This window comes from Dromaius novaehollandiae, chromosome 2 (assembly GCF_036370855.1).
Source record: "Dromaius novaehollandiae isolate bDroNov1 chromosome 2, bDroNov1.hap1, whole genome shotgun sequence".
NCBI classification, from domain to species: Eukaryota; Metazoa; Chordata; class Aves; order Casuariiformes; family Dromaiidae; genus Dromaius; species Dromaius novaehollandiae.
In genome coordinates, this window is record NC_088099.1 from 152,963,535 (window position 1) to 152,983,810 (window position 20,276).

General features: G+C 36.0%; 1 protein-coding gene across 1 annotated transcript in view; it reads right to left on the reverse strand.

The window, feature by feature from the left end:
* Positions 1-20,276, reverse strand: part of CSMD3 (CUB and Sushi multiple domains 3) — a 693,764-nt gene that overhangs the window by 610,355 nt on the left and 63,133 nt on the right. The window contains exon 2 of the mRNA XM_026101199.2: positions 24-246. Within this exon, the coding sequence (XP_025956984.2) occupies positions 24-246 (223 nt within the window). The remainder of the gene's footprint in view (positions 1-23; positions 247-20,276) is intronic.

The window sequence follows — 20,276 nt, forward strand, 5'->3', positions numbered from 1 at the left end:
CTTTAATAAAGATTATTATTTACCTTGTCCTGAAGTTAGCAGGATGAGGATGCCCATCATATAATGATAAATAATCATATTCCTCTTCTAGAGCAAAGGATTGAAAGACAATCTGTATTCTGTTTCTTTCTTCTGCTATTATAACCCAAGTACAGTTTGCACCATTTGGATATCCATATGGGAAGCCAGGGCTTTCTATAGTGCCATTAAGTCCTTTTAAAGTTCCACCACAGGTATAAATAAATCCTAAAAAAAAACAACAACAACAAAAAGGAAAAGTAAGTTAGCAATACATTTTTATATCAACTTTCAATAAAAAAATGCCTTTGGAATTCATGATTTCTACAAAACACTTCTCAGTGGCCAAAGTATTGCATTTAGGAAGATAAAGCCCAAGTATTAAAACATGGCCACTTAATGCAAAACAGCTCCACCCACCTAACAAATGTGTTTTCCATACTGTTTATATAAAGACATATGGCAGCATCTTTGCAGAGAAATATATACAAACAACATCTACAACCACATTTTCTTGCCTATGAGACACAGTATTTGTATCAATTACCCCTATTGTAAAAAGGAAGAGATGCTGCCAGAGCCAGATGAGTCTTACTCTTTTGGTGCAAGTGCTTTACAGATTAGATTCATTAGCCTCCTCCTGCTCCTCCCCAGATTTTGGGACTGGAAGAAGCTGAAAGGCTATTTATTATGAAAACGATCATTATAAAAAGATCTTCCTTAAGCCACTGTGTCCTGGCAGAGCTGGTCCTTTTTTCCAGTCTTGCTCTCAGTCCTAATGCTCAGTTACTGCAATTCCTAATTGCTGCAGGTCCTCACAATATATTTTTTTTTCCACCAGTTTGTTGTCTGACCATAAATCTACATGCCCTCTGCAGGCTTTCTGCTCTCTGATGCCTACATACTTGGTTGATTTTCCTGCCTCGGCTTTTGCACCCCAGCAGTTTCTCCTTCCCAAGCACGCTCCAAGCAAGTCCCCTCCGCTCGGGTTTCTTCAGCTAAGAGAAACCCAAAAGGCTTTCTGCTTCTCAGCTGCTCAGCACGCGCTTTCAGAGGAACATGATATACATTTCATAACAAACTACAAACAAACAAACCAGATGCCATCTCTTTAATTATACACACATGTATATATTTGAGCTCATTAAATCATCTTCTCTATGGCACATTCACAAGCTTGTCTTTGTGTTGAGCATTTAAATGTGCAGAGGCCCCTTTCCGTGAAGTACTAGTCAGAAATCTCGTAAGATTATATACTTTGTATAGTTATACTATAAAGTAATTTTGACAACAGAGAGGGATGCACTCGATTTTATTCCTTGGCTTTTTCATGGTTAGCTCCTTCACTGATGAGAAACGATGCCTCTTATGAGGCGTAATTACTATGTTACTACACGTACCAGTGTATCATAGATATATAGGACAGAGAGAGAAGAGTTGTTTGTCGGATCTGAGAGCCACATGTATAGTAAATTTTACCCTCTACTGTAAATTAGTTTAGAGAATTCATTTTCATGTCAGTGCTGCCTACGCAGTTTCATTTGTTATCAGTCTTCATCGCTGGGAGTCTGTTTTACTTAACTCTTTCTGCATCTCTCCCCCTCATATACTGAAACTATTCTTAAATCTCATTTATCTGTCATTATTTATTATTTAAGATCAACTGTTTTATTTAATGCTTTAAAAATGTTTTAAAACACAGACTGTATGCAAGTCACTTTACAAAACTAGACTATTTACTGATCATATGAGCCTCATCCTAGAAAACTGGCAACTTCCCCCAAACACAATCACAAAAATAAGATATTTAAAAAGGGAAAAGTGTGTACACGCATATATATCTCAATTTAGTTTTCCCTATAAATTTCTTGCTGAGGTCTACTTTCAGTTGAATCAGGGAAAACTAGGATATATCAAGAGCGACTTTTGATAACGAAATGACATGCACTGGAAATGATCTCTATGCCTCTCTCCAGACCAAGCGTGGAAAGCACAGTGTAAACTTTGGCTCCATGTCACCGTACAGCTCCTGGCCCGATTCAGAATCTGTGCCACTGCTGCTGTGTCTAAGCTGGGAAAACTATCAATTACTGAATATTTTGTTTATTCAGTGCAAACTGTGAAGAAAAACTCAAATAATAGATTGTCTGTAACCACTCACAGAAAACAAAAATTATTGTTTTCCAAAAAAAGAATTGAATTGAGTCAAAACAATACAAAAAGTACCCTACAAGATGTTACACTGCTTACTAAGGAATACAATGTTCCATATTGGATCCAACAATGGTTCATATCCCTGCATGTAAGAAGTCTGTCTTTCCTTCATACATCTCCATGTACTCTGTTTACCCATATCCAAAGCCTAACAAAGACAATTACTCATACTCGCTGAAAGATGTCATAAGGGACATTTTTCAAAGAGAACTAGCGGAGTGTAACATAGCTGTGCATGTGTTAGAAGAAACAAATTTGATTTTGATTCTGACAGGTCTACTCTTTTGCCCCATAAAATAAAACATGCCAACAGAATCCATACAATATGTGCTCTAATCTCTGCTTTCATATGTTAATCCATTCTGTAATGCTCTTCACCTTGGCAGACCAGCTGGGATATGTTCAAAATAGAAAACATTTATTAACTGACTGATCAAATGCTGAAGACATGACATTTATTTTCACAAGGTGAAATTCATGATGAAATAACTGGTAACATATACTGTGATCTTTTTCATCTAGATTTCAGAATTAGCATTCAAAACAGAATTTACTTGCAAACTATTTTTCATTAAAGGGAAGGTTTGATTTGATGCATGAGATATAGAACTTTGAAAAGCTTGACGTTAAACTACGAAAAGAAAATGTTTATTGAACTAAATATGAAACCAAATTATACCATTGGTAATATTCTCTTAATAGTTAGCATGATACAAAGTTTCTATTATTTTGTTTGCTTCCAGAATTTTAAATTCAGACATTTAATTATCGTCAGTTTCACATGGATAAATATTTATTGGAATCATAAAACATCACTCATATTAGAATGCTACAGTGATAGCTGTCATAACAGTATGGACCTTCTCCTATCTCATGATCCTTTGTCTCCTTTTGATCAATCCTCCCCATTGTTTGAAAATATATATAATATTTCCTTCTAAAACATCTCTTCCTTCAACTTCTCTGTAAGTTCTGGTGTGCCTTTCATGCCTTTCACCAAGGAATGTTGTCTTTGTGCCCACTTTCCCCCCCCAATGGACAGGGTGGAGAAGAGGAAGCTCTCATCAGGTGTAGTGACTGTATTAGTTAGATTTTGAACTACATGTTTGCAATTCACTTCTTTTACCTGGTTCTGCAACAAAAATGTAAGTCATGTGATAGTTCTCTTCCATTTCTGTTTTTCCATTTTCCAATAATTTTTTTTCTGCATAAAACAAACCTCCCTTCTCTAACCTTGACTTTCAAACCAACATTTTATTGACTTTCTTTTTTTCACATTAGAACAAACTTTAAACATAATTCCCTCCTCTCATGAACTAGATTTAACTCTTTCCTGCTCTCCACCTTTTTCTCTGCCTCTCAAATGTCCATCAGTTTGCAGACTTCTTTCTTCCTCTAATTTTTCAGAACAGGGTGGCTCCTTCATTAGGGATGGTGGCTTCCATTGCCACCACACCTTTATAACTCTTTACATTCTTTCTGAGTCTCAATTCCTTTCTGTGCTAAGTGTGGAAAGTGCACATGCCAGCACCGAGCCTGGCAGCACGGTGCACTGGGCCGAAGTGCACACCGGGACTGGAGGTGGGTACCTGCCCAGTAGATCTCAGCTCCGTAGGGATTGTACCAGCTACAAAGTGTTGGATCCGCCCCAGAAATGTGTCTGTGTTCTCCGCCTGCTTACTGCAATGCTCAGTGATTCTGTTTCATGTACTCCAAGGAATCTTCCTCACTTTTGTCTCTCTCCTGTAGAGCAGTTCCTACAATGAGCTCTCTACCAGTTTAGCAATATCTACAATTCTAGATTGTCTACAACAATGTCTACACATTGACTTTGTCTTTTTTCTTAAGTTGCCAAGGTTATGTCTATTTCTTGCTTTTGGAGTTCTCTTTTTCTTTCTACTTTCCTTGATCATTCTTTCTTGAGATATAAAACTTATTTTCTTGGTTCTAGACTCTTTCCTTTAGCTTAGAGAAATTCCAGATGATAAATAATAAAAAATTGAAAAAATGCAGATTTTATTTGTAAAGTGTACAACCTAAGAGAACCATCTTAGTGCCCCTATACAAGCCAGCTTTTATAAGTTCTAATAAATTCAAAATTTTTAAAGTTAACTGAATTGCCATTTCATTTCCGTTTGTTCTTAAAAGCATTTGGTCTCACAAACAAAAAGAGAATTTTGACTGCTTTCTATCTGCACAGCTTACTGGAAATTGCACCTATATGTAGATATTGGAAAGTGTTCAAAAGAAGCTGTTTTAAAGACTCACAGATCTTTATCTGTCATTTATATCCATTTTAATGCTATGAGAAAAGATAGTTATGCTTCTTTGTTAATAATGAGATAAGGTAGACTGTCTTGCCCTTGTATAAGCCATAACAAAATGCCAAAATGACTTTTCCAGTCATTTGGTAGTGTTGTCTGCAAACCTTAAAACTGACTCAGTGGAACTGCTACAGACTAAGAACAGGAAGGAAACTATCACTGTCTACCAGGTATCATTACATTTGACAAAATTTCATTTGGAGAAATTTATGGAAATACTGCTTTTCCTCCAAAGAGCAAATTCCTATCTCCAATTTAGCAACCTGATTTGAAAGAGGCTCATAAAGATTTCAGTGCACTTCTCTCAGCTGTAAAAGCTAGCAGAGGGACAAAACTGAGCAAAGTCTTTCAACGACAAGAAAAATGAGAAGTAGAAAACATGGGGGCAGCTCATGCTCACGTGGGCTCCATCCTGAGGAGCAGAAGTTTAAAATAGCAAGGAGGCAACATAAACAAGATAAAATCTGCATCCTATCTTTACTACAGGAAATTAAGGCAGAAAAAAAGTGAATCATCTCTATTTAAATTTACTTATCAGGAATCAAATTAGGCCCATTTTTTCTCCTTTTTTTTTTCTTAATCTACCCCTGCTTTATTAACTGAAAACTAGATCTCAGTTAAGAGCATAATCCATAAAACTTTTGATATATATGTTGAAATAATTATTGTTTGTCATTAAAATATGTTTGAAATGTGCTTTTCATTTTCTACAACTGTTAACCTTTTCCTATGACTGAAAACAGAAAAGGTTTTAACTTCAATTGTGTCACCAATCTTTGAGGAACTTTGAAAGATGTAATGTAAATCTACCACCAAGTAAACAATCTGGCAGAGGAAGATGGTCACTTTCCCAAAAAAATTCAGAATTTTTTCCTGCCTGTAGGCACTTAATTATGTTGGTTTCTATATAACTCCTTGACAGAGGATAGCCTTCTGTTTCTATTTTAAAAACATTGCTGCCACTGTCATGGGATGAAAGTCAGGCTTCAAGGAAGTCAGCTGTAATACACTCAAGGTTTTATCCCACAGTGTGTAATTAACAGTCCTTCTAAGGATATTTCAATATTTCTCTCCTATTCTTCATCTAGTATCTCAAATGCCTTGAAGACAAGAGATCATCTGTTCCAGAATAACTGCCTCCCTGCTCCTGCAACCAGAGAAGGGTAATCTCTGAGATGTGACAAACATCTGGGCAATTGAACAAGACATAAAAACAAGAGAGGACTTTTGGAATCTCATCACAGAACGAATTAAAAATCCTCTCTGGGGTTGAGAGCCTGCCATATTTAATACCCCTCACACATGCTAGCCATGCCAAACCTGCAGGGGAATGGGATTTCTTATGTTTGGGGAGATTGTGGATAGATATTACATTTTTTAAAAAAGAGAATTTGGATTTCAAGTAATGCAATTCTGGTCTCCATGTTATTTGGCCTCGCTCTCTCTCCTAGGTGCAAGAATAAACATTTTGAGCAATGACTTCCTCATTTTAGGTGAACTAATCCTGGAAAATGCCTTTTTTAATACTCCATCCCTCTTCTCTTTTTCCTCCTCTGCGCATTCTTCCTGCAGTCCTTCCACCTGAGAAGTGGAAAGTACCCAGCCTATCTACAACCAGAAACTGATCCAGGAGACTTAGCTTCCTGGCAGCCCTAAAGAGAACACCGTATCAAAGGCATGGCTGGAAATAAATCCATGCAGATTTCATTTCTGATCACATGGAAAAGTCACTCTGTGCAAAGATATGAACAGAGATTCCACTGTAAAGATCAGGTGCAAAGAGTTTTCTATTTAGTTAGCATTTGCTTTTTGCTGTTCCCTTTTCTTCAAAGTTAACCAAATATCCAAAGGTTTTGTACCAGGTCTCATTAGTTTGTTTTGTGTGTGATCTAAGAAACTGTTATTCTTCATTATTAAATGAGGACATTTTTAAAGTTAGCTTAGAACTATCAGCTAACAATTCAAAATGACAAGAGCGAGCCCCTCCCAGAGCACTGTGAACCGCTAATACCATTTTGGAGCATTTCTGTTATTTTAGAAATGAAAAATCTTGATTTGCATGGAGTATTCACACTTCCTAATTGACCCTCCAATAACATAACTAATTAAAGCAAAATTCTCTTTTCATTAAAATGTGACAGTAAGTAGTCAGCCCTTCCCATGTGAACTGCATGAAAAACAGTGACAAAATACAACCGCTGCAGTTGCATGTCACCTTAAGACTTCTGAAGAAGTTTATCATTTAATGTAATCCCAAATTGTAACATGCAATATATTGATGCTATAGCTTCATTACTATTGTATTTCTGTTCTATTTTATTTGAAATATTGATAGAGAAAAAATTATGTTGCAAAATAACGGTCTGTGGGTCTCTGAAATATAAGTAGGTAATAGGGCTTGAACAAAATTTATTTAGAATATTTTAAAATAAAGAGTAAAGTAAATTGTCCATGGCAGACTAATTAATTGGTAATATTGGAAAATTGGTAAATATCAGAATTCTTAAATAAATAGAGGGAAACAATCACACAACAAGATGTTTCAGGAGTCTTGGCCTGAACTGATACTAGTGGAATATAAGCAAATACCCTCTTTAAAAAGGTTAAAACAAAAGTCGCTTCTAAAGAAATTAAGATACAGTTACTATTACTACAGTTTTAAATTAAGTTTAAATGTCCAGAAAACCTAATTACAGTTTTAACACTAATTGTAATGTAACAGCAGAACAGTCAATGTAATGCTGGCTTGAATTACTTAAATTTAAAGCCCATTCACACACACAGCAAACCTCTGTTTGTCATTATATAAATGGTTCATTAAAATCTAGGATCTGGGATATGGACCTCTCTAATGAGATTTACACAGAGACTTAATTTAATGAAGAAAAAAAAGAGAAAAAAAAACCCTACAGTACATTACACCAGGTAGTTTGAAATCCTGCAGCAGCTTCAGACAACTGAGAGGGAACAGATTATTGCAAATCTAAGTAACCTGTGGAAAAAAGTATAAGGCTTTGGAGAAAGGAAAAAAAAAATAAAACAATTACCATAATCCTTCAATCCTTCTAAAGCAGTGTAGGTTTAGTCAAACTCAAATGAAGAAATAAAAAAAAGAAGGGAAAAAAAAAACTTCCAATAAGCACTCAGATAGGAAATAAACATTATCAAATAAAATATGATGCTTGTTGGAAATGACTTCAACAAGATTAGGAAAGACTTTGAAGACTCAGTGCTGGGAGAACCAGGAGAAAATTAAGGCTCTGCTTTAAGATTCTGCCAATAGAAACTGAACATAGGAATGGCTCAATATTTACTGTACTGCAGCCAGTCTTTCTATATTCTCAATTTCCTTCTTTCCAAAAATAACAGACACCCCTCTGCGGTAGCTTAGATTGCTTCAGATGTGGAGAGCCTAGAAAGCACGGTGCGCATAATCAGTCCTCTCACTCAATCACTGAGCTTGCCTTCAAGAGAGATCTAAATTTTGTAAGAACAAATCTGAAATCTCTTGCTTCAGACCACATGCAGATTGAGACCTTTCAAACTCTCCTAGAAATATAGGTAGGAAGAAAAGTGATCAATTGACTTTTCACACCCCTAAAGCACTACCATTTCCAGAGAAACATCCATAAAAGCCTGATGCCATTGCTATGGTATTTGGGCTGTTGTACCAAATGGAGAGTCCATGTGCTCTACAGCGGCCTGCGCTGCCCCAAGGCAGGCAAAATTAAACATGTGTTTGGAATTACCAAAGCAGCAGTTGCAAAACCAACTATAGTCTTTGATCTACTCCAGGCAGTGAGAACTCCTTTTGAATTAAACAGGAGCAGGATTTCATCCCATTCAATGCATGTATTAGCAAACACAGGAAGACAGGCACCCAGAATAGTTAATCTGAAGTAGAAAGTACAGGGGAGATCACAACACAGTATAAACGCAGAAAAGACAAAAATGCCCATCCACGAATAGACACATAGCCAAAACTGGCTGCAGTTATGCCGAACGTCAGGGTGGGGTTTCTGGTTTTCAATTTCCAGGTTGCATAATAATGAAAAAAGTGTCACCACGTCAAACATCAAAGAACCACAAGCTATATATGGGTCAAACGAATGCAGGGAGGGCAGGACATCGCATGAAAGATTTGACGCTATGGGATAGTTTCTGACACAGCTCTTAAAATGAAGGGGGAATAATTTAAACAGCTTGAAGACTAGACTGTCATCTGTAGAGCTTCACACATTTTATTTCTGCAGATTTTTTCTGTTTCCAGTTCAGTCTTATAATCTAGGAATCTCCTAGCACACTACAGATTTTATAAAAAAATATTTTGTATCATTTTCTTTGTTAACACACATTGAACTTCTAACCAGTATTATCACATTGCTTCTGGTAAACCTGCTTGTGATTTTAAGAGGTGTGCTTTTAGGGAAGAAATGAGATAGTAAACGGAAGTGTCTGTACTGAAGCGTCCAAGGTTTTTCTAAAATAAAACACCTCAAAACTTCCAGACATAAAAAACCTCAGACCAACCACAGAGTTTAGTCACTAAAAATCTGCTGAAAAACATTTTATGTCCACTTGTTAAAGTAGTGCATGCAGTAACATTATTTTGTCAAGCACTAACATAATCTTTTTTTAAAAGCTTAAATGAATTTTGTCTTCATTTACTCAAAAAAATTCCCCAAAAAGCAATTTTTGTTTGAAACAGGCTTCTACTGCTTTTATACAGAATGTCAAACTATAATTACAATAATTTCTTCTGATATTATCTGTATATCTATGGATTATTATGATTTTTCCCATTTTTTTTCTGTTTCTGAATGCAAAGGCAACTTTTCATATATTGTCAGTTCTGTTCACTATTTAATTTTGATGAATTCTCACTTTACATTTCTGAATTTGCACTAGAAGAAAATAATTCACATTTTTAACACATATTTCTTTCTAAATGTCATAAATGTACCTTTTTTCATTACAAACCAGAATATAATATTTCAGTGATCAGTTCAGGCAGTAGAGACCTAGAGGCTTGATTAAAAATAAGTGATAAACAGGAATATCTTTCCTCATTCATGTATCATCAGTATTTACTTTGTAAGATTTTTCAATGAGTCCTCAATTATTGACATCTCCAAAACAATACCATTACTATTATTAATATTGTTTATATTACATTTATTACCACTAATAATTGAGCTTACAAAACTGTATGGTTGTCTCTAAAATATGTAATATTTAACAAATGAAATGTTATGGAAAAGAAAAAAGCAGAGAATATTTACTTCTTTACACACTGGCAAACAAACACTGCATAGAAATGGACCTTTCCTATGTACAGTGGTAACACTGTTGACAGTACTACTCTGTAATAGGAGGAGTATGAAGGTGTTCATATCTCTAGCATTGATACCACCTTGAATTAAGCTCATTTTTTAGAATATTTGATTAATAGAGATAGCAATGATAAAACGTTTTGGTGTTATCCAATATGACCAAGAGCTATAAACTGATTTTCAGGATTTGTTTTTCTGGGACCACTGAAGCTGTTGCTGCTACCCCGTACTGTTATTCTGATCCTTCTCCCAGAGATAACCTTGCAGAGGTACCTGGAGGGATGACGTATCCCAAGCTATCGGTGAAGAGCCCAGCATATTAAGGTAAAGTGTTGGAAATTTGTGTGAATAATTAGGCTTTACACTTTGGTTGACTGGAAGCGGTTTCCCTCTGCAGCCACCCTTACTATGACAGTGAATATTTGAAAGACGGGCAAGGCAGTTGGAGAGCACTAACTGATTCACCCAACCCAACTAAATTTTCCCAACTACCAGTGTTATCCTGATCCCTGAGCTTCTGGTAGCACACCTGGGAGCTGGGAATGCCAGGGTGATGAGATAAAAACCTCATGTGGTGGCTCTGGCTTGTTAAACCTGAAGCTATGCTGTGACCATTTGCAGGAAGGGAAGAGAGGAGTAAGTACTTAACAGAATCATTACTGTGTTCCTTTCCCATTTTCCCTTAAGAAGAACAAATGGACAAACAAGCAAAAAAAGCCAGCCAGTCCTGCCCAGCAGCAAAGGAAAACCCACTGGTTTTCTGAAACTAACTAGTTACCCTTTTCCATATTCCTGACAACCACATCTTATAACTAAAAATGCTGGATCACTTGAACTTACAGTGCAGAAAAAAATAAGAGAGAAAGAGTATGTCAAAGAATTTTTCTAAAAAAGGAACATATATAACTATGGAGGAATGTAAAAACAAACAAACAAACAATAAAGGCAATCAGTTAAGCACTGAAGTCACAGAAAAGGAAAGGGAAATTATTAAGGCAAATAGTTCTGACTGGGAAATAGTAGTTTAACTTGGCGAGTAAAATTATTTGAGAAAATAGTTATACCATTCTGTTTTATTTTCATTTTCATTTGTATGTGACAAAGGAATTTGGCATATAACTCGTATTTTCTTTCTCTGCTGACTGGAATTTGGACAGTCTAGCTGACGCGCTAGGTATTAAATCTCCACAAATGTCTTATACATACTATTACACAAAGTATACAAACATGCTGTGCATGGGAAAAAAATAGAGGTCTACTCTGTCTGAGTCTTGCTTCTTGGGCTTCATCTTATATCAGCACACACACACACAAAAATGGTGCTAATTATTTCTTGAGCCCAAATGATCATTTGTCATATAATGGCCCAAGGCACAGCCTTGGACATTCAGTTCCTCCCTCCTAGCCATTAATACTCAGCAGGGCCTGTGTCTCTTGTTATCACATTAGCAACACACATAATTTCCTATTAAATTGTGTGACTTTTTATCTTTAATTAATGCGCTTCCTGGTTTCAGCCTATTTCACCTTTTGGCAACTGTTACTCCAAGTGTCTCATCCATTTTTCAGTACTGATGTCTGCTTTCAGTAGCTAGTATTTCTGAAATTAATCAACACCCTCCATTTCTAAAAAAACCTAGTAATAGTGCTGCTGGCTTACCATGAATAATCATCCCCTCTGACATGACAAACTAGCTCCAACAGGAAGCTATTACTTTGACACAAATTCTATTGCATTAAAACATTCTCAGTAGCAAAGAATCGCAGCAGAGTATTAAAGCTTGCTCAGCTCTGAACAAGAAGAGAGAGGCCTTAGTTTCTTTCTCGGACTGAATCAATTATACCCACTTTATTAAACATCAGACAATTAATAGCAGTGTCTTACCTAACAAGATTTTTAGAAGGGAGCTGCTGTTTTCACACTCTTTCACACCGGGTACTTTGGTTTTGATTTTAGCATGAAAATATAACTGCTTGATTCCCAGTGCACCTAAATATAAACATTTGTAATGGGCTAGCTATTTTTTTCCTCTTTGTCTTTTCCTAAACCAAGCACATGTTGTTGTGTGATTGGTTAGAGGAATAACTGATTCCCCAGTTCTTCAGAGTAATTGAAAAGTTCTCATAACAGAGCAAAAACTAATACCAGGCAGATGTAGACCCTTTTCAACGGGAGGCATTATGAAAAGGTTTGATTTCAGAACATACGTATGTGTGTGAGTGGGTGTAGCTAGATAGATACTGAAGTAGGCAAAGCAAATAGACTTCTCTAGGAAACTCTAAAATGGTCTTTCTAATACGCCACACTGATCACTGTGATAAGGAAATATTTGGTATTTGTGTCTCAGCAGAGTTGTTCTTCAGCATGAGAAAAAGACTTACCTAGTATTTTAGGAAGCCAGAGAGTGGCTTGCATTGCTGCATGCTGAGATTAAAATATTGTTTCTTGTAGAAGGTGGGGCTTGGGCAATCCAAAGGAGGACTGTGGTAGATGTCCTTTGGAAAGAGTCTGGGGAGACTTCCCTCAAAAGCTGTGAATACTTTTTCTCTGAAGTTCTGGGGGAGCTATGGATGTGTTCACATAACAACGACAATATCAGTAGAAATTTTAAATTTACACATGGTAATATGTTTGCTACCATTGGAATATATCTTAAGATGTATGTTTAGTCATTTAGGTTATAGGGGAAGCAGCATCATTTGATCCCTCTAGCTGACAAAGAAAAACAGACCACAGATGCATAGTATCTTGTTTCATTGGGCTCAGTCTGAGGCAAGGGCTTAGAATTTAGATTTGATTTCCATAAAAAAATACCTGAAGAGTAGGACATGGTAAAAACTTGCACCAGAGTGCATCAAAGAGCTGGTGAGCATGGACCTCTGGGGAGGCCATCCCAGGACTGCTGCACTGGACCCTCTGTGGGCATTAGTCAAGTTGACCCTGAGGTGGTAAGCCACCACCTGCCCAAGAGGGAAAAGCAAGGCAGCCTTTTCCTCTCTGGGACATGACATACTGATCAGTACGTGACATACTGCTGATGAACCAAATACCTGTTTCAACAGAGGCTGAAAGATTTTCTGCCTTCTGAAATGGAGAACTGACATGATTATCTCTGCGATTGTGTTGCCACAGTGGGCTGTTACAGCTTACAGCCAAGCATTAGTCTTCAGAAAACAGGCTGGGAGATTCTGAACTTTCAGATGAGGATATCAATGGACGTAGGTGTAGTATTTACCCAGTGTAGCCTTCTGCTAGACTAAATGATTTTTATATCCAGCAAACCTGATGTAGATAGTTGTAGACTATAAATTTGATGCTACATATGCCTGGGAGATACACACTCAAGTAAAGGCAGATTTGCAACAGGATGTTTAATCCAAACACATCAGTGACTGAGTCATTCTTGTACCTCTTGTCAGAATCAAGCCTAGTTTCTGAAGAAAAGCTCAATTGCATATTCAACTCAAGAAACTACTAATAAAATAAGATGAAGTCTCACTCAGAATAGATGGAAATAAGCCCCAGCTATCTTGTGTAGCTTTGCCTGTTTAGTGATGCTCGGTGCAGTGGGAAGCAGTGTTGATTGAAATGTTTGGATGCAGCCTTCCATTTATATTTTTTGCCATATAATAAAACTTTGTGAAATCAATTTTTCTGTGAATGAATTTCCAAATACATTTTTATTAAGGTTTGTCAATGCTACCAGGAACTTCTGGTCTAACTAAAAGTGTTACCCCATGAAATAGCAAACTGTTCATTGTAATTATTGGGGTATATAAAAGTATTTCAAGTCCTCCTTCTCTGTATTCTCCCAGTTTATGTATCCAACAGGGTACTGACCATAGATTAGTTGTCAATCAATCAACTTCATGCTCTTATCTTTCAGAGTTTCGTAGCTCTTATTTAAGTTCTTATCTAGGATCAAAGTCAAATCTCCAAACCTCTATATTACAGAAATCTCTTGTTTCTGTAAAAGCAGATTAGTTTTCCAGCCTTAATTGCATGTCCAATGATTCCTCTGGCAGTGTATCCAAAATTCACTGACTGCTGAATCCAGTCCAGAATTTTAAGTCATCTTTATGTTCTAATACTGACATTTATTCTGCTCACATCTGCTCAAAAATTAGATACGAAGGGTGGAATCTGATTAAATATGGGTGTTTATAATGTCCTAACAGCAAGGCTCCTGTTATCATCAGTGGAGTGCTGGACAATAGATTCAGTAGAGCTTAGTCAGCTACATCAAATAGAGTAGCTCTCCATTGACTACAACAGCAGCCTAGAAAACTAGGTCAGCTTACACACCTGTTCTGCAGGTGCCTGGTGTTAAGTGAAGGAATCCTGCCTAAGATACATTTGCTGTTCAGCCTTTAGCAATGGTTACATTAACAACTTTCTTCTTTTCCGGCAAGACCTGGAGGACCGGAGTGAAATTAAGCAAAGTGGGCAATTGCTTAGAATGCCATTTCTTTACCCGTCTTTTCCTAAAGGAGGCAAGGGCCAGGTGCCAGAGCAATGCGTACTTGCTTAACAACTGACCTCCACGTCTTACTTGCACGCTACAACACAGAGTTGCGGGAGTTGCTGCCATTGCTGTAGGACACAGAGGAAGGCAAGGTATCTGCTGTTGCAAGGAGGCCTTCGCTCACACCACGCCAGCGAGCAGCAGCTTTAGGGAAACTGCCATAAGCAGCCCAACAAGGGCTAGAGAGCAGGCCTAGGACTCCCTGCAGAACATCTGAACAGTAATGCTCTGTCTTCCCATACAAAATATCGTGTCTTCCTTGTATTGCAAAACTTCTGTATCTGTGCAAAATGTGATGCAATAATGAATTTTAATTAGTGCTTAGTGTGCCATAGAAGTTTCTATGGGAGCAAGGAGGGGTATATTCTTTTCTCTCTTATTTACTATCTCTATAATTAGGAGTATGTGATTATGCTATCAGTGCAGTGAAATGAAAATGAAATCCACACCCAGTATGAGTAATATACCCAGTCTGCATGGAAATTACAGAATTTCCAAACAAAAAGTAATTATATTTTTCTGTCTCTCTTAATTACTTTGTTGTAATTTAAGGGATGTGACTAAGTTATTAATGCAGTTTAATAAGCTGAAATCAATGCACAGTGAACCTAACTTTCTTTAAAAAGTACTTGTTGGATGTAAGGATGTGTTGACTTTGTTGAATTACTGTGGCAAACTGCATATGATTTATGTGGGGGATGGAAAGTAACTGCTGCTCAGTGCATTGAAGAAGCTGGAGTGCTAGGCTATAATTGTGTGGTAGTAAGACAATGCAATTGTTAGTATTGGATGGAGTCTTTGAAATGTAATATAAAGTGGTATATCAAGGCTAAAAATTATTATAATCATTTGATTTGATTAGCAGAGTAACGGGTAGAACTCAGTAGCAAGATTAAAGACCAAATTCAGCTTAAATAAGCTGAATATCTTTAAGTCCAGATCCTGCTACTTCTTGCCATGCTCAAAACTTCAGCAACGCCCTCTGAAAGTTCATCATGTGTGCAGGACCAAAATGCAGAGAGGGCTTAATAGTACTTCAAAAATACAAAGCAAATCATGGAGGTCGCTCAAAGAGGAAACCTTCAAAAAGAAATCGTACTACAGGACAACTGCATTTCTACTTGTCAGAAAAATGCTTATAAGTACTTAAAGAGGAAACAAGCTGTTAAGAATTCACTTTAATCATCATTTAAATTTTCTTTTTTTTAAGTGGCTTTGAGGTTCTTAAATTTATTAAACAACAGCACAAGAAATCAATCCACTAGATTTCCTTTGAAATAGGAGTTTACATACCTAAAGATATGTCCTAATATTCAGAAATGCTGAGTATAAGGCAGCTCCTAATAAGAATCAGATTGCTCATTTACAGGTTAATATATCTTTAGGATTTCATTTAGAAAACCTTGGCCAGTTTCTCTAAATGTTACTGATTTTTTTTTTCATTTTGTAATTTATTTGTAACTTTCTTGTTCACAAAAAAACCTGTGATGGTCCAACATAAAATCTAATTAAAAAAAAATCCCTATCACTCAACCCATCTGAGGAGAGGTAATAATTTAATAAAATTGAGGGATATTTCAAAATGATATTCAGAATCAATAAAATCAGAAGAGTTAACTTTCTTCCTTTTCTTTGTACTTTCATTCCTTATAAACACTTCATAAAATCTACATTTTTATTCTGTATAGTGTCTTGTCAAAGAAAAGTGATCAGTTATTGTGGGTAATGCTTCATAGCGGGTCCTGCTCAGCAAAACAATTAACCGCGTTCTCAACATGAGGCCTTCTGTCCTGCTTTGCCTGTAGACATGATTAATACTTTCCTTGCGTAAATCAGTAATCCTAAATTTTCGTAGGGTTAATGACCCCATGAGGAGTAATAAACAGCAAGAGTAATTGAAATAATCCATTTAAAGAAATGTTCATGCTTCTATGAATTCATGAATTGATTGTTTTTTTTTCTGTAAGCAGGAGTGAGTCAAAGCCATTTGTTTCTTGCTGTTTACAAGAAGTTACAGTTTCTGTTTTTCTAGATAAGATATTGATTTGCTATTCATTTAAACACCAAAGACCCCAGTATTATATTAAGCCTATGCTTTGAACAAAAGGTCACTTATCTCCAGCCTGTTTAACAGATTTCTTTTTGAGTGAAAAGCATGGTACCTAAAGCAAAACATATTAGAGTTTTTGAAATAAGCACAGCACTGGATTTATGTCATCATTAAAGTGTGTTCCTTACACAAGTATTTTTGCAGAATCTTTTTTTTTAGTTATTGTAATATAATATGTAATAATACAAGGAATATTAAAATATGAATTATAATATTTGTTGAAACTTTTGATATATCCTTGCTTTTGATATGTTAGAATAGAAATATCAAAATTCCTTTGTAAAGGGAAAATTGTAAAACATTACTGAGTTTGATTGTTTTATGAGCAACAATATTTTAATATCTTGGTAAGCTTCTTTGTTTTCATTTTTGCTACATACTTTTTTTTCATTAAAATTTTGCTTAATTCAGTTACTTTTTTCCTCTGTTTGCTATATTTTCATCTCATTTTTGCATGTATTTCTTTCTTACTGCAGTTTTCATTGCAATTAATCGTAGGCAGCTTTCACCTGCTTCAAAATTTTTTCCCATTCATTTTATGTGACAACTTATCTTTAAATATTATTTTGCTAATCTTTCCTCAGATTGCTGCATAAAATGAAAGAAGTGGAAATAATTAGTTTTAGGGATAAGATAAAAGAAAATATTAATTGATTGTCCACAGTAATTGCCTTTAAAATATATCACTAGCGAAAACTTATCTTGATCTGTCTCTTAAGCTTTGTGTTATGGGAATTTATTGTCTATTTAAGTTAGTAACCTTTCTGTGGCTCGCCCTACCTGCCAAGGGGAGAGCTGACATTGAGATCTGGTAGCAAAACTTGCTGGGATATTCCACCTGGCTGAGTTACGAGATCTGCAAAATGCCTAAGGAGTAATGCTGTAGAGACATTAGCTACTGTTACCATTCTCAGCGGTCCCCAGATGTCAAAAAAATGTGAAGCTTAACAACAGGTAAATATAATCCTATGCCTGGGAGCTTTACACTTCAATGAGTGACCCAGAATCAGGAAGATTATTTCAGCTAATGAGCTCAAGAAAGATGAAAGAGCACTTACAGATTTACACTGAGCTGTTAGTGGATTCACAAATTATGACACTCCTGGTTGCTTTTCTCTCTAATTGTCTCAAACTTAATGTTTCTTGGGATTCATTATGGAAAAACATTTATATAAGCAGTTAGAGAAAGATGCTCATCCATCAGATTGTTAATTCATAAGGATCAAACCTCCATGAATACAGAATGGCCCCGCTACGTTGACTTTGCGCTAAGATAACTGTACCACCTGAAGATTTAACCTTAGGGGGAAAAAAAAAAGCTCTGTGTGTTGGTATCTATAAAGTGCACTGTATCTTCAAACATATTTGTGAATGTTCCAACCAAAATTAAAAAGAGAAATGTTTGTCTTTTCCAAGATGAAAGGCCAGGTAAGTCCTACCTGCAAAACCAACAGGAGATGTCTCAATGAAACATATTTTATTCTGCAGTCACTAGTATTTCTTTCTCCTTTATTATATTACAAAAGGCATTGTAATATTTTGCTTTATTATTGCAAAATAAATGCATTTACAGTGAGACAGGACAAGGAAGGGACAATGTATTATAGTTCGTACAGGGTCTGGATTTAGAGCGAGGTCTGTAAGAGTAGTTGGAGCATTTACAGCAAATTTTGAAGACCTGCCTTCAAAGCAGGCTCCATAGGTAACTTCCTCCCCAATTCCACTTTCAGAAACAAAAATAATCAATTTTTGGGGGGGGATCAGGAGAGTTGGTAGAAAATTCAATGTTATTTTGAATTATTTTAATTTTCAAATTAAATTTACAGTTAAAACGCAGTGAATTAGATGGTATTGTAGTTTCAGTAAAGCTGCTAAGGCAGACCCTAGGAACTAAAGACATGTTCAGACTTCTGTTTATGGGAAACTTATGAAAACAGTCATGCAAATCATAACATTCAGAAGAGCACAGTCCAAGCAGTGTAACTGGAACAAGCTAACACAACCTAAATTATAAGAAAACCAAAGAAAAATTGTATCTGAAGACTACATAGGCATCCAAATAGGTCACAGGGGAGAAACACTAGATGTGACTTATCTGAACACCTACCAAGCTTTGGACAAAATCCTTCACCAGACCCTGTTAAGGATAGTAAATAGAGCAGCAAAGCAGGGTGGAAGATGACATGTTAGTACAGATGGCAGTGTGGAGGTAAGCAGAAACATATTATTAAGCACGCTAATTAGGGCAGCATGTATGAACAATGCAAGAATTAAATTTCACTATCCTAACTTTGTGTGAACACAGAATACCTTCAGAAAGCTCACCTGCCTTTATTAGGCTGTGTGTCATGTGGAACCTAAACAGCAGAGAGCAAGAACACTCTGTACTACTACTCTTTTTTTTTTTTTTTTTTTTTTAATGCTTAATGATTTTGGAAAGGGAAGATGTATCAGAATTTTCCAGTGACAAGATTGTTTGAGATACTGAAAGACAGAAAAGGCTGTGAGGAAGTCCACAGAGACCAAAAAAAAAAAGAAAAAAAAAAGGAAGAAAAGAGAGCAGATGAAATGCAACACAGATCAATACGCTTCAACACACTTTGAGGGGAATAATTTGTTCTAAGTGAGAAGTAACTAGTTTCAAAGTAATGCAAAAACTCTGGAAGGCAATCTAGACATCTTTTTGTTTACCTGGATAAAAGCTTAGCTATACTGAAGTAATGATCCAAAAATCATCAAAAATATATTTAAAAAAATAATGTGATCCAAGAAAAATAATGTAATGCCGTTACTTTGAGTCAATGCACCTGAAACTTCTTCGTATGAAATACTACATCACATCCTTATCTAGCATAAATTGGAATAAATCCAATGAAGCCAAGCAAGCTACAGTGATATAAGACAGCTGATAACTGTTCAACTGCATTCATAAACAGAAAGAATACAGGAGCAACCATAAAAAGATGTTCACAGACAATGTGAGACTAAATGAAAGGAAGCAATTTAATACAGATAAGTAACAATGGGTTATATAAAATGATGGAGTGATTAAATGATAGGTCAGACTTCAGATGAGATGTTCTGGAATTATTATTTTGCCTAATTCTTGAATATTAAAAGAAGAAAATTATACACTGTAAAATTCCAAAAGCACACTCATTTTAGCCAGTGTGTTCTGTGGAATTTGTTCACACAAGAAAACATTTAGCATATGAATTTACTAAAAATACAAAATAAGCTGTTTCAGTGGAAGAAAGAAGAACTCCCACAATTACAGTACCTGAGCATATAAGCAGTCATGTTCTAGATGTCAATACTTACAAATACGTTACGTGATTATGATATTATTGCCACTGAATTTTCTCTCCTGATATCCTTTCTCTAGAACTAGTATTTCTAAGAAAACAATAGCAGATCCTTTCTTCCAAAGTCTCCCTTTTCTTGCTTAAAGCTACAGTATCCTACAAAAGCATTTTGGATGCTCTACCAACTGAAGCTGCACTTAAACAAGCAGAATTTAGCTCCATCACAATGTGCTCTAGAGACAATCTTTTAGTTTTTCTTCTTTGCTTTCCCAACTATACAATCACAATAAGAGTATCAAATTGCACAGTTTAAAAAGTTTCCAAATAATATTTGTAATATGCCTACTGCAACTGTATCAAGGTCTCTGAATGTCTATATATTTTACCTCTTTCCTGAACTGCTTGTTAATCAACTTAGAGAAAAGATATGGAGTAAATTACCAATT